We start from the raw sequence: 13,402 nt of genomic DNA on the forward strand, positions 1-13,402 counted from the left end.
TCATTAAGCTCCTTAATTTGAAGACATAGATGTTCTATATCTTTTGGCTCTGACACATTTTTTCATATTTATTTATTTTATTTTTTAAAGATTGATTTATTTTAGCGACAGAAAGTGCGCGTGCTTGCGCACAAGTGGGGGGAGGGGCGGATGGAGAGGGAGAGAGAGAATCCTCAAGTGGACCCCTTGCTGAGTATGGAGCCTGACTCAGGGCTCAATCCCAGGACCCTAAGATCATGACCTGAGCAGAAATCAAGAGTCAGAGGCTTAACTGACTGAGCTACCCATGCACCCCTCATATTTATTTATTTTAAAAATCATTTTTCTTTTTCCTTTGTTCTATCTTTCCATATATCATGAGTCCCATATTAAGTCTCTTGAATTGATTTTCTTTTTATCTCCTTATCTTTTATATTTTTATCTCTTAGTCTTTATTTTCTGGGATACTAATCCTTTTGTTCATATCAGAATTAATTTAACTTCTTCAATCTTGGTAGGCTGAAATAATTTTCACTGATTTGTAGGCAAAGAAAAAAAAAACAGGCTTTTTTTTAAAGATTTTATTTATTTATTTATTTATTTATTTATTTATTTATTTGAGCGAGAGAGTATTCAGGCAGTGGGGGAAGAAAGAATCTTAAGCAGACTCTGTGCTGAGTGTGGAGCCTGACACAGGGCTCGATCCTACCACCCTGAGATCATGACTTGAGCTGAAACCAAGAGTCTGACACTTAATTCACTGATCCATCTAGGTGCACCTTTTTTTTTTTTTTTAAGTTTTTATTTAAGTAATTTCTACACCCAACATGGGGCTCGAACTCTCAACCCCGAGATCAAGAGTTGTATACTCTCCCGACTGAGCCATCCAGGCACCCCCCGCAAAAAACAGGTTCTAAAACCTTTTTAAGTAGATGGAATTTTAAATTTACATCTTTTATTATGACTTATTTTTTATCATTATTTTCTAAATCTTTTCTTTTTATATTCATAAGGACTAGAGAAAAAATGAATTTTTAAAATATAGATCTTCCTTGACTTACAGTCGGGTTATGTCCCACTAAACTCACTGTTAAATTGAAAATACTGTAAGTTGAAAATGCATTTAATATACCTATCGAATATCACAGATTAGCCATGCCTACCTTAAATGTGCTCATAACACTTACATTAGCCTGCAGTCGGGCAAAATCATCTAACACAAAGCCTTTTTTATAATAAAGTGTTGAATATCCTTGTAGTTTATTGAATATTGTAATGAAAATGAAAAACAGAATAGTTTTATCAGTTATTTACCCTTGTGATCCCTGGCTGACTAGGAGCTGCGGCTGGTTACTGCTGCCTAGCGTCATGAAAATATGTTACTGCATATCACCAGCTGAGGAAGAGATCAAAATTCAAAGTTTGAAATACGGTTTTTACTTAACACATATCACTTTGCTCCATTATAAAGTTGAAAAACTGTAGAGTGAACCATTGTAAGTCAGGGACTATCTGTATACCAATTGAAGGGTAAATGTGATTATGTTAATGATTCTTTATTACTATGATAATTATATATACTTAGAGAATAACTATTATAGTTCTGCATCACTTATATATAATTTCTCATTTACTTTGGAAATACTTATAACTGAAAAAAAGATGGCTTTTATTTATTTATTTATTATTTTTTAAAAGATTTTATTTATTAGCGGGGGGAGGAGCAAAAGGGAGAGGGACAAACATACTCTCCACTGAGTGTGGATTCTGATGCGGGGCTCGATCTCACAACCCTGAGATCATGACCTGAGCCAAAATCAAGAGTCAGACACTTAACCAACTGAGCCACCCAGGCACCCTGAAAAGATGGATTTTAGAAGACAGTGAGTTTATAATACCTTTCCTTCTAGCAGTTGGTATAACCATCAGCCTCAGCAGACCTTTACAGAATAAAGAACCAGTAGATTTAATGAGAGCTCTTGAAGATTGTTTTTGAGATTTATATAGCTTATATTCTTTCACCTATTTTTGTTAAACCTTTATGAATTTTAGACTGTGGTGTAACTCATCTGAGGAAGTAATTATATAGGTATGATTTTGCAAAAGTAAAAATTTTATATAATCTAATAAAATTTAAAAATTGTTCTGGGCATCATTATGAAATATATTTAGAAAGGTAGTATTTGTCCTACTTTGTTTAATCATTTTATTTTACTGGTTTGTTGAAGTTTGTTAAGTAGTTGGAGCTAAGCTAGTAAACTTAGTTGAATTATTTATAATTCTCATCTTGGTTGTTAATTCCTTCTCTGAATTATTATAGTGAGGGCTTTAATTTGTGATGTTAAGCAACTATTGCGCGTCTCCTATATATTTGACATGTTTTGTACATTTAGAATGTTTCAAGTTACTTAAAAGAAGAGTTTGAAGCTGTGGATGTTAGGATTGGCTCTGTGGTTTTGGATAAATTATTTCATTCCAGATAATTAAATAAGGTAGTGCATGAAAGGGCCACATTCCCTAAACATATACCATGGTTTACAGCCATATGACTTTGTTCTTGTACTTTTCTCTGTTTTACCTGCTTCTTCTAGACCTCAAAATTTAAAGTTATGCAGGGACCATCATGTGCTGGTTGCTCATTAAATAGTCTTATTTCTTATTAAATATGTAAATTGCTGCCTTTTTTTTTTTTTTTAAAGATTTTATTTATTTATTTGAGACAAAGAGAATGAGAGAGAGAGAGCACATGAGAGGGGGGAGGGTCAGAGGGAGAAGCAGGCTCCCCGCCGAGCAGGGAGCCCGATGCAGGACTCCATCCAGGGACTCCAGGATCATGACCTGAGCCAAAGGCAGTAGCTTAACCAACTGAGCCACCCAGGCGCCCTGTAAATTGCTGTCTTGATGAAGAGTAAGCTCACAGTATTAGGTAGGTTTATTAGAATACAACAATAACAAATCCATGACCATAAAAGGTATTTAATAATGAAATAAGAAGTTTGATTATAATGATAATATCCTGAAAAAGAAAGATTAATGGAAATAATCTTACTGTTTTAATTATACCTTTAACTTGTGAATTATTTTATCTTCCTGGATAGTAAGTTTTAACATCCATGTTTCCTTACTAATGAGCAGACATGAGAAAAAGGACCCGTACATAAATCTCACGGTTAATGATAAACTTTGAATATGTTTTGACCATACCTTTCCTGGTGGGACTTAGATTTCTGTTTTCTTTCTTTTATTTTTCTCTCTCTTATGGTCTGTTTTAAAAATCATAACCTTATCATTTTCCAAAAACAGAAATAATTATAAGCTAGTGACAGGATTATTTGCAAACTGTAAACGTATGCTGAGTGCTTGATTTTTGCCACTGGGTATTCTAGGAAAAGGAGTGAATGGCAGTGAGAAACATTGTTTGGAAAAAAGTGTAGTGAGATTAAAATTGTGTAACGGCAGACTCTTCTTAGCCTCCTGATGGAAAGTGTGTGTGCGTGCTTGCATGCCTGTGTGTTTGCTTTGGCAGGATTAATTCAGTGAGAAGTGGTGTGGCAAACAAGTTTTATCCTGGATGGCGATGAGTCTTTTCATTTTTATCTGGCATATTGATAGGTGCAAAAAATAATTTGGAACATAATTACTGGATCACATTATTTCAGATATTTGAATACTTATTTTATTCTGTGTAGGTTGAAAAATACTGCTTTTATTATATTTGTGGCTCAAGTATGTAATTGCTTGGTTAAAACTGTACCATTTCATAGAAACATTGTAAGCTAATGTTTATCCCTCAAGAGATAGAACGGAGCAGCCTTCTGCCTTCAGAGGATTTTTAGGCAGCAAAAACTTAGAGGACTATGAAATATTTGCCCTAAGTCAGGTTGCTTCGAGTATGGAGGGACAGAGGCAGGTGGAAGGATCATGGTAGCACCTGGGACCCATTTGATTCATTGAGGGGAATGTGGGGCAGACAGCAGATCTTTTTGAAGAAATTACGTTATAAATCAGTGTGTCTGTATTTTTCTCTCCCTCTTTTCCTACAGGGCCCCTGTGTCCACGATGAGGATTCTGGCCTATCGCTCACGGGAAAACCTGCCCTTCAGGCTCTTTTATATCACTGCCATTTTTATGAACATCTGAATCAGATGGTAAAACACTGTTACCTGGGACGGTATACATTTGATTTGAATTTTTCTGCTCTTGATGGAACTTCAGAAGGCAGCGATTTAAATGGTAAGTACATTATATTATTTTTATGAAATCTTTTTATAAACTGTTGAAAACCTATGTGTTTGTTACAAAATATTTGAAAAATAATGAAGGTACACAGGAAAACATTATTCTTTGGGCCCCACTACGCAGACATGACCTTTGTTAATGTCAGGGTGGATTTTCTTCAGTCTTCTCTCTATAGCTTTTGTTTGTTTTACATGATTGTGTTCATATCTATGTACATTTTTGTTCCTTCCTTCCACTAAACATTGCCTAAGCATTTTTCTGTGTTATAAATTCTTCATGGAAACCATTTTGACATCTTATTAATGTTTTATAAGTTATTCCATGCCCTTCAGTAAAGTTTTATGGGTTTTTTTTCTCTATTAGATGTTTTAAACTTTTTGGAAGGTTCTTCCTAGGCAGTCGAGAATGAGACCTTTTCCTACTAAATTTTCTAATTTGTCGTGCTAATATATCAAAAAGCTATTTGTTTTTGGTATGGTACTAATTTCTCAAAACATCTTGCTGAAACCTTTTTGTTTCTATTTATAGATTCTTTTGGATTTCCTATGATCTTAGCACATATAAATACTTTTGTCTCATAATAATAAATAACTTAATGATTTAAAAAATAAGTTTTATTTTAAAATTAATTTTTAATAGTAATTTTTGAAAATCTTTACATGGGGCGCCTGGGTGGCTCAGTCGTTAAGCGTCTGCCTTCGGCTCAGGTCATGATCCCAGGGTCCTGGGATCGAGCCCCACATCGGGCTCCCTGCTCCGCGGGAAGCCTGCTTCTCCCTCTCCCACTCCCCCTGCTTGTGTTCCCTCTCTCCTTGTGTCTCTCTGTCAAGTAAATAAATCTTTAAAAAAAAAAAAAAAAAAGAAAATCTTGACATAATTTCACACTTATAGAAAAGATGCAAGAATGCAAGAACATTCTCAAATGTTAACATTTTACTGCATTTGTTCCCCTACGCCATGTGTATGTATATGTATGTGTGTATAAATAAAATTTATTTATTTTACATATATATACATATATATGTTTTTTTCTTATATATATATACATATATATATATTTTTTCTTTTCTGAGCTATTCTAAGAGTGAATTGCAGACATAGTTCCTTTACTCCCAGACTTAAATGTGAATTTCTAATTCATTTTTCTGCTCAATTCTTGGAGGAAATAAGAGGAAAATGACATTTGATGAAGGTTTTGAACATTTTTTTTTTTTTTTTAAAGAGGAAGAGAGCGAGAGATGGGGTGGAGGGAGGGGTAGCGGGAGAGGGGAAGAGAATCTTAAGCAAGCTCTGCACGCAGTATGGACCCTGATGTGGGGCTTCATTTCCTAACCCTGAGATCATGACCTGACCTGAAATCAGAGTCAGATGCTTAACCAACTGAGCCATCCAGGCACCCCAGAAATTTCTGAAAATTTAAATAAATGCCCTTATTAGGAAAGTGACCCATTTCATTGTTTGGATTTCTCTGGATCAGTGTTACTCGAAGCATGGCCCTTGAACCAACATCATTGAAATCTTTTGTGAACTTGTTAAATGCAAAATTATGGCTCCCACCCTGATTTGGGGGAGTAGAATCTCTGGGAATAGGACCCAGGAAATTGCTTTAACAAACGCTTTATGATTCTTAGGCACATTAAAGTTTGGGAGCTGGTGGTCTTGATAAATTGTATTAGATTTAGGTAAGCAAACTCCACTAATTGTCATTAAAATTTTTGTGAAACAAGCTTTATACATAAATTAATTAAGAATAATAACAATTAAGCAAACTTTTTTCCTTACTTCTTGGTTGGTTTCCTGTAACAAGTTCTTGATTGGTTTCCTATAACAAGTATTCTTTCTGTTAAATGTTCCAGTACCCAGGAGACTGTATTCATATTGATAGTTTTCCTGTTGTCACAGGTTTAGATGACTCATTCAAGTTTTGGAGGGCTCCATCTAGGATGTCCAATCAAGATCAAGATTCAAGTTCTCTCTCCACCTTGGAAACAATGGTACTTCTAAAGAATGCATAAGTGCTTTATTTTGAATCTCTGAAAAGATTTGAATTTACATAGTGGACAATAAGACGGTATAAAAAGTATAAGGTTATGATTAAAGTAGCTGTGATTTACTTGTTTATTTTTTTTGAAATTTTTTATTTGCTTATTTTTTTTAAGTAATCTCTGTAGCCAGCATGGGGCTCAGACCCACAACCCTGAGATCGAGAGTCGCATGCTCCACTGACTGAGCCAGCCAGGCGCCTGACAGCCGTGATTTTTTTGAACTGCTGTCTGTGTAGAACTAGGGTGTGATGTAGTCATATAGCTATACTGAATGTCCTTTTAGATGAATTTACAACCTTTCTTATACCTTATTTGATAGAACCAGAAGCATAAAAGTTTAAAAATGTTTATCAGTAGTAATAGAATAGATCCCATCTGATAATAATGCTTGAATACCATGCAGTTTTGCTTAAGGGCAAAGCAATTTGGAGAAAGTGGACCCATTCAAATGATTCCAGTTTGGTAGTGGAGGTTTTAAGCTTTTTTCTAAATATTTGCAACAGATAGACGCTTGTTTTGATTATCTGAAATACCAGAAATTTATGCCTGCCTGCCTTCCTTTTTCTTTTCATTCATAAGTTGCTTTGTTCTAAAAAGTTTGAGACACACTTAGTATTTCTAAATATGACTGATACTAGGTTTCACTTGTTTTACAAGCATATGAAATCATTTCCTCTCAATTGGGAAACATTACATTGCATCCTAGAGTGTTTTTGGAACAGTTACTGTGTCGTAGACCCTATCAGGAAGGCAAAGGCTTGGCCCTCCTGCTACAGGAGCAAAAATAATATGAGAATAATAAATAATTATAAGGCAATAATAAGATTCACTTCCTGTAGTTTCTCAGCACTGGTACTTTTTGCTGCAGTTTTAGGAGTTATTTTTTATCCCTAGACTCAGAAGAGTTTGTGGTTAGTGCTGCATTGAACCTTTATTTGGAAAAGTAGGGTAATTACCCCAGTTCCACTAGATGTCATGCTTTCCTTTCCATGCTAGAAATAGTATGTATCTTCGTCTCAACAAGAGAAATAATATGATTAAATGCAAAAAAGAGCTGTATTAGTTATTTAATTCACAGAAGGGCAGCATTAATATGTGCTTAAAAGTAATTCTTAGGCTTCCCTGTTTATTGAAAGGGCTATCTGTAGACTAACCTTGAAATTTGTACATTCTTCAGTTCTTTGCTTATAGTAGGTACTCAGTAAGTAGCAATTGCTCTAATTAACTTTGAGTCATCTTAGCTGTTTTGTAGATACCAAGTTGTATTTATCCTATGCAAGAATACTTAAGTACTTTTGCATTTCTGTATTTGATAAGAGAATGATAATAATATGTATATCATATATAGTAATATATATTTTAATAATAACAAATATAGATCAAGATACTAGATTTTCTGAGGAAAATCTTAGAAATACATTATTTATTGTAATCATTATTAAAATAGAAGCACCTCTATTAGCATAAGACTCTTTAACTTGTGTTTGGATGTTACATATTCTTTTAGAAATATATACCAATGAAATCTTTTTTTTTTAAGAAATCTTATTATAGCTCTATGTGAGATTGATTTTGTGTAGTTTCTCAAGAGATAATTATCTATCAGTCAATTCTTCCTTTTCTTCTTTTGGATTCCAAATAGAAGAGCTTTGGTATTGGTGACTTACTCACCAGATTGGTGACTTTTATTCACAGAAGTAGTCTCATTACCAAATTTTGCTAACTGTCATGTTTTTCTTGCCATGCGAGATACTGTATGTTTTTGTTCCAACAGGAAAAATAAATTTGGAGAATTTATTCATTATATCAGTATTTATTTATTTATTTTTAAAGATTTATTTATTTATTTTTGGGGGGAGTGCTTGGGAGGGAAGGGCAGAGAGAGAGGGAGAAACCTCAACAGACTGCACTGAGCACAGAGCCTGACACGGGGCTCCATCCCACAACCCCAAGATCATGACCTGAGCTGGAATTAAGAGTCAGACACTTAACCAACTAAGCCACCCAGGTGCCCATATACTAGTATTACTTTAAACCTAAGCTGTCATACCTAGACCAGCTAATAATTTTTTTTTTTTTTAAGATTTTATTTATTTATTTGATGGAGAGAGACAGCGAGAGAGTGAACACAAGCAGGGGGAGTGGGAGAGGGAGAAGCAGGCTTCCTGCGGAGCAGGCAGCCTGATGTGGGGCTCGATCCCAGGACCCTGGGATCATGACCTGAGCCAAAGACAGACGCTTAACGACTGGGCCACCCAGGCGCCCCGTAGACCAGCTAATAATTTCTTAAGTATAAGTTACAAATTGAGGTATCAGTTCAGTGGATTTAAATTTTGCAAATAAGTGTATCTGGTAATTTATATCATTATTTTGTGTATTTCCCAGATATGAGAAAAGATGCAATTATTTTATTGGTTTTTCCATTTTGTCTTTCTAAGGAAAGCACTGTCTTTTGATTTGGGTCATATCATCTCGTGTGCTGTCACTGGTTCTTATCCATTCTGTGCAGTTAATGCCACATTAGGGACTTTCATGGTGTTATCTAATGAATGTATTAGTTCATTTGTTTGGCAAACTTTGTAGCGATTGGGACATGTGTGTTCATAAATTAGAGGGTAAAGAGTGTCATTTTCATGTTGGTGCATTGCCCTTCTAAGTAACCGTCTTTTCAGAGATGAATTCTATCCAGCTCAGTGTCTCCTCCCAGGTAGGAGGGGTCAGGCATTGGTTGGTTTTCCTCCTGAAATCTCATCTCTACTTCTTAGAAATATCCACACTAGATGGGTACTTACGCCTAGTATACACCGGTATGCAACAAGAGTTTTCTAACCAAAATACGTGTTTTTGGGTTTTTTTTACTGCTATGGAGCAGAATTATGTCTGTATTTTTTGAATCTGTTTTATCAGTTGTCAAAGGAGATGTGGCTTCTTTCCTTTTGAGCTTTTCTTTGTGAAATATGTGATTCTTTGGAACTTTGGGAGCACTAGTTTAAATAAAACTGATTTTATTTTAGTTTATTTAAACATTTAAAGAGAAATTACTCATGGGATTTTTACTATTGCTATTTTACAAAAGAAGAGATTAGGCATGCAATGAATAAGTGTCTTGTTCAAGGTTCCAGTGCTGGTAACTGATAAGAGCATTATTTGAATCCAGAAGTATGTTTGGCTCTAGAGCCCAGGTTGTTGACCGTGACGTTCTGCTCCTTCACAACAAAGCCAGATGTGATAGGTGCCATAGTAGATGTCATAGTCAAGGTGCAGTGAGGTTACATTAGAGAGTATGATGAAATAGAAAGTGATTTTGTATAAGAAGTGTCAATTGAAATGAGCTTTAAAGGATTAATCTTTCTTAGATGTATGCACACATTTGCAGGGAGCCGAAAAGATATTCAGATATGTCTTACGATTCAGTACTCTCTGACAAGAGTTGAAATTCTAGTCAGGAACATGAAGCACAATGTGAAAATAATTGCATGCGTGGTTGTGTGGTACTAAAAGCATTAGATACTCAGAGAATGCCTGGTTTGTTTGGAGTGTGGAACAAAGGCTAAAGTTTAATTACCAGATAGGGGTTAGCTAAGAGAGCTAAATCTGTTTTTGGGTTTGAAGAGGTAAGATATAATAGCTATAAAGATACAGATATAAAGATATTTCAGCTGAGTAAAATGCACGAAACATTACAGTTGACATTATAGAAAAATACGTATTGGTATTTGTGTGATGGTAGTTATGAGTTTTATAGAACGAAACGTAGACCAAGGACAGTTAAAGCAGGGATGAATCAAAGTAGCGTTTTAGAAGAAAAATCATTTTGACGTAGGGATTAGTGAAAGAGTAGGTACATACATCCAGTGCAATGACCCCAGGAAAACGTGGGGAGACAGCAGTTTGCATGATGGGGAGAGAAAGAGAATGATATACTTTGTTTAAATAAATTTCAACCACCTGTGGATTACCCAGGATCTAAGAACCTGTATATTTTAGTTAGAAAGAAAATATAAGTGAGATTCTAGTTCCTAAGTGTTAGTAATATAGGCCACAGGACTGTAATACAATGAAAATAAGTTTGTTGTGTGGCTGGTGGTTTTTTTTTTTTTTTTGAATAAAAATTTAATATTGATTCTTTTTAAAAGGTATATTTATTTATTTTAGAGAGAGAGAGCGCGTGCATAAGCAGGGGGAGGAGCAGAGGCAGAGGGAGTAAGAGAGAGAAGCAGATTCCCCGCTGAGCGCGAAGCCTGACGCCAGGCTTGACCCATGAGATCATGACCTGAGTCAAAAATCAAGAGTCAAGATGCTCAATTGACTGAGCCACCCAGGCGCTCCTAATATTGATTGTTTTAATAAGACTTAGATATTGATGGTTAATAATACCTCCATATCAGTTTATTCTACTATCATTTTTTTTCTATGTGACATTAGAATGAATATAATGGCTAGTGAAAATAGAGTATTCATTCCATTCTGTGTACATAGCCTGTACTGTTTTATAAATATTCTTTTAAAAATTGTTAGAAAGAGCAAATATTTGTGTTTTTTTCTGTATTTTGTATTCACTTTGGTGTGTTTGAAGTTATCCAGACTAAGTTACTGTAGAGGTATAGCCGTTACTGTTGAGTGCAAACATTTAAAGAAATTGGCAAAAACGTTTTGAGATCGATTTTAGCAACTTTATTAAGCAGGTAACTGTAACTGAAATAAGTAAAATAGGGTTGGGTGTTATTTTATATTTGCACTAAAATATATTTCCTTAATTTTGGTTAAAGTGGTTATTTTATGTAGTTAGTTTTGATATATGTGTTGAGTCAACTTTGGGCCTTTAGAGCTCAGGTGACAATAGCCTCTAGTTTGCTGTTTGCTGGAGGTCCACAGATGGGTTACGGTGTTAAATCTATACCATTTGAGAATGGTACCCTTTCATGAGCGAAGAAGCGGTGTCTTCGAGAATTCAAGTATTTGGCGTAGGGTTACAAAGCTAATGGAGAACGGAATAGGATGACAAGCTCTAGGAAACTTGTTCTCTTAAATTATATACAGTAGGGCATAGGGATCGTGATTATCTCCGAGGGTTAAGTCTCTGCATGCGAGTGAGTGATCTTATAGTTAGGCAACAATCTTATATCATCTTATGCTCATTCCTTCACTGATATTTCTCTGAGCTTCCTTTTTTTTTGTATTATACACAATCCATTTGAATCATGGATCTGTATAGTCGAAGTGATTAAAGTTCTTGTTATAATTTGGTGAGAATTAATGATTACAAATTGTGAAGCATGCCAGAGCTTTTCTGCTGTTGGACATAGAGACAGGTATCATCTATAGTACTGAACACATGAAACCTGGAGTTCCTTAGAAACTTCCATACTTTGATTTTTGCCATGTTTTAAAAATGTGAGTTGAGGGGCGCCTGTGTGGCTCAGATGGTTAAGCGTCTGCCTTCGGCTCAGGTCATGATCCCAGGGTCCTGGGATCGAGTCCCACATCGGGCTCCCTGCTAGGCGGGGAGTCTCCTTCTCCCTCTGCCTCTGCCTCTCTCTCTCTCTCTCTGACTCTCATGAATAAATAAATAAAAAACATTTGAAAAAAAAAATGTGAGTTGATTTGTACCCTGTCTTTTTCATCTCACAGATCCTCATTTTCTTCCTTTGTTCTCTTTTAATTTTTTAAAAACCAAATGACTTACTTGGGAGCCAGTCTACTTTTGATGAAAGAAGATACAGAAAATATTATAAAATTACTTGACAAGTAAAATACTCAAGTCCTAAATTAGCTTTCAAAAAACTTTGAAGTATCCAGTGAACACTTTCATTTCTGTAGGGCAGAATACAAAGAAAATAGTTTTGAACATAGATGCATTTTGTTTGTATGACAGAAATTGTCTGTCTTTTTTTAAACCCAAATTCTACTTTGATACGGTAAACAACTTTTCTATTTTCTGTTACTTCAAAGGGACTCTTTTAAAATTGTAACTGCCTATTTTACAATGAGGCATGATTTAGAAAGCTTCTTTAGCTATCAAATCTATTTATAAACACATTGAAGAAAAGGTTATTATTTTTTTAGTTTTTACAAGCAAAATTTTATTCTGTTTTAGGACAGTGGCTTTAAGTAACACCAATTAATCTGTACTAACAGGCTTTTATTGCCTCTTATAATACCAGTAAGGTGAGAAGGCTAGAAGTATATATACTTCAATTCAAGGAAAACTCAGTTTTATTTGTCTTATCAAGGAAATGTAAATTGAAAATCTCAGGATGTGTCGTGTGGCAGACAGGAAAGAGGAAAATGTCTAGATTGTGATTTTGTACTGAAGTCACTTTAATGAACAGAGCAATGACAGATAGAATAATTAGACAGACTCCCTGTTATGAGGACAGCCCTGGCCTCCCACTTGGGGCTTTATGGCTACTATGAGAGCAAATGAGAAGGTGTGTTCTCCGCTGTGGGGGGAAGAGGTGACTGAGCATGCTCCGCTTGGCTGGCCAGCATTCTGGAGGTTTGTCTGAGGACTTCCTCTGACCTGAGTGTATTGATCTGTCATGAATGTAGTCCTCAACTGAGAATCCTAATTAGAGTGTGACCTTGTAGTCCTTATCTCTAAATGAGGATCTGGACTAGATCAGGCCTTTTCTACCTGTGGCATTATGGGCTCATGTGAACCTCCTCCACCTTCCAGAAGCTAATACTTGAATTTTAAAATGGATTAGTTGTTACTTGGATTTCAAGATAACAAGTAACATATTTACATATTGATATCTATATTATTACAGATAATCAAATATCCATTGGAGATTATTTTCAAACAAGCAAGGATTTGAGCATAGAACCAGAGCTATTCAGTTTAATACTTTTTTGTCTTGTTAAAATAATAATGTGCTAATATAGCAAATTTAAAAAATATAGATAGGTTAGTAGAAATATAAATCACCCATAATCAAGTTTTAAGACACAATGTATTACTATATAAAGAAGTCTTTGTGTTTTCTCAACCATACAGGGTAAGTTATAATACAGCTCTTAGGTTAGGTGCTTTCTAAAATCATATTTTCTAAATCTGTGTATCACTTCCTTGGATTATACTGAGGAAAATCACAACTTTTATTAATGTCTGACCTTTGGTCACACCTTGTGATTTG

The 13,402-nt window shown here is 35.1% G+C and overlaps 1 protein-coding gene across 4 annotated transcripts in view; it reads left to right on the top strand.

The window, feature by feature from the left end:
* Positions 1 to 13,402, top strand: part of RTTN (rotatin) — a 155,201-nt gene that overhangs the window by 93,425 nt on the left and 48,374 nt on the right. For all 4 annotated transcript variants that reach the window (XM_045886566.3, XM_045886567.3, XM_064577749.1 and 1 more), the window contains 2 exons: positions 4,023 to 4,212; positions 6,121 to 6,212. In XM_045886566.3, the coding sequence (XP_045742522.1) occupies positions 4,023 to 4,212; positions 6,121 to 6,212 (282 nt within the window). The remainder of the gene's footprint in view (positions 1 to 4,022; positions 4,213 to 6,120; positions 6,213 to 13,402) is intronic.

Source organism: Mirounga angustirostris, unplaced genomic scaffold (genome assembly GCF_029215605.1).
Source record: "Mirounga angustirostris isolate CCGP_5_RB_7025 unplaced genomic scaffold, mMirAng1.0.hap1 SCAF_14, whole genome shotgun sequence".
Taxonomy (NCBI): Eukaryota; Metazoa; Chordata; class Mammalia; order Carnivora; family Phocidae; genus Mirounga; species Mirounga angustirostris.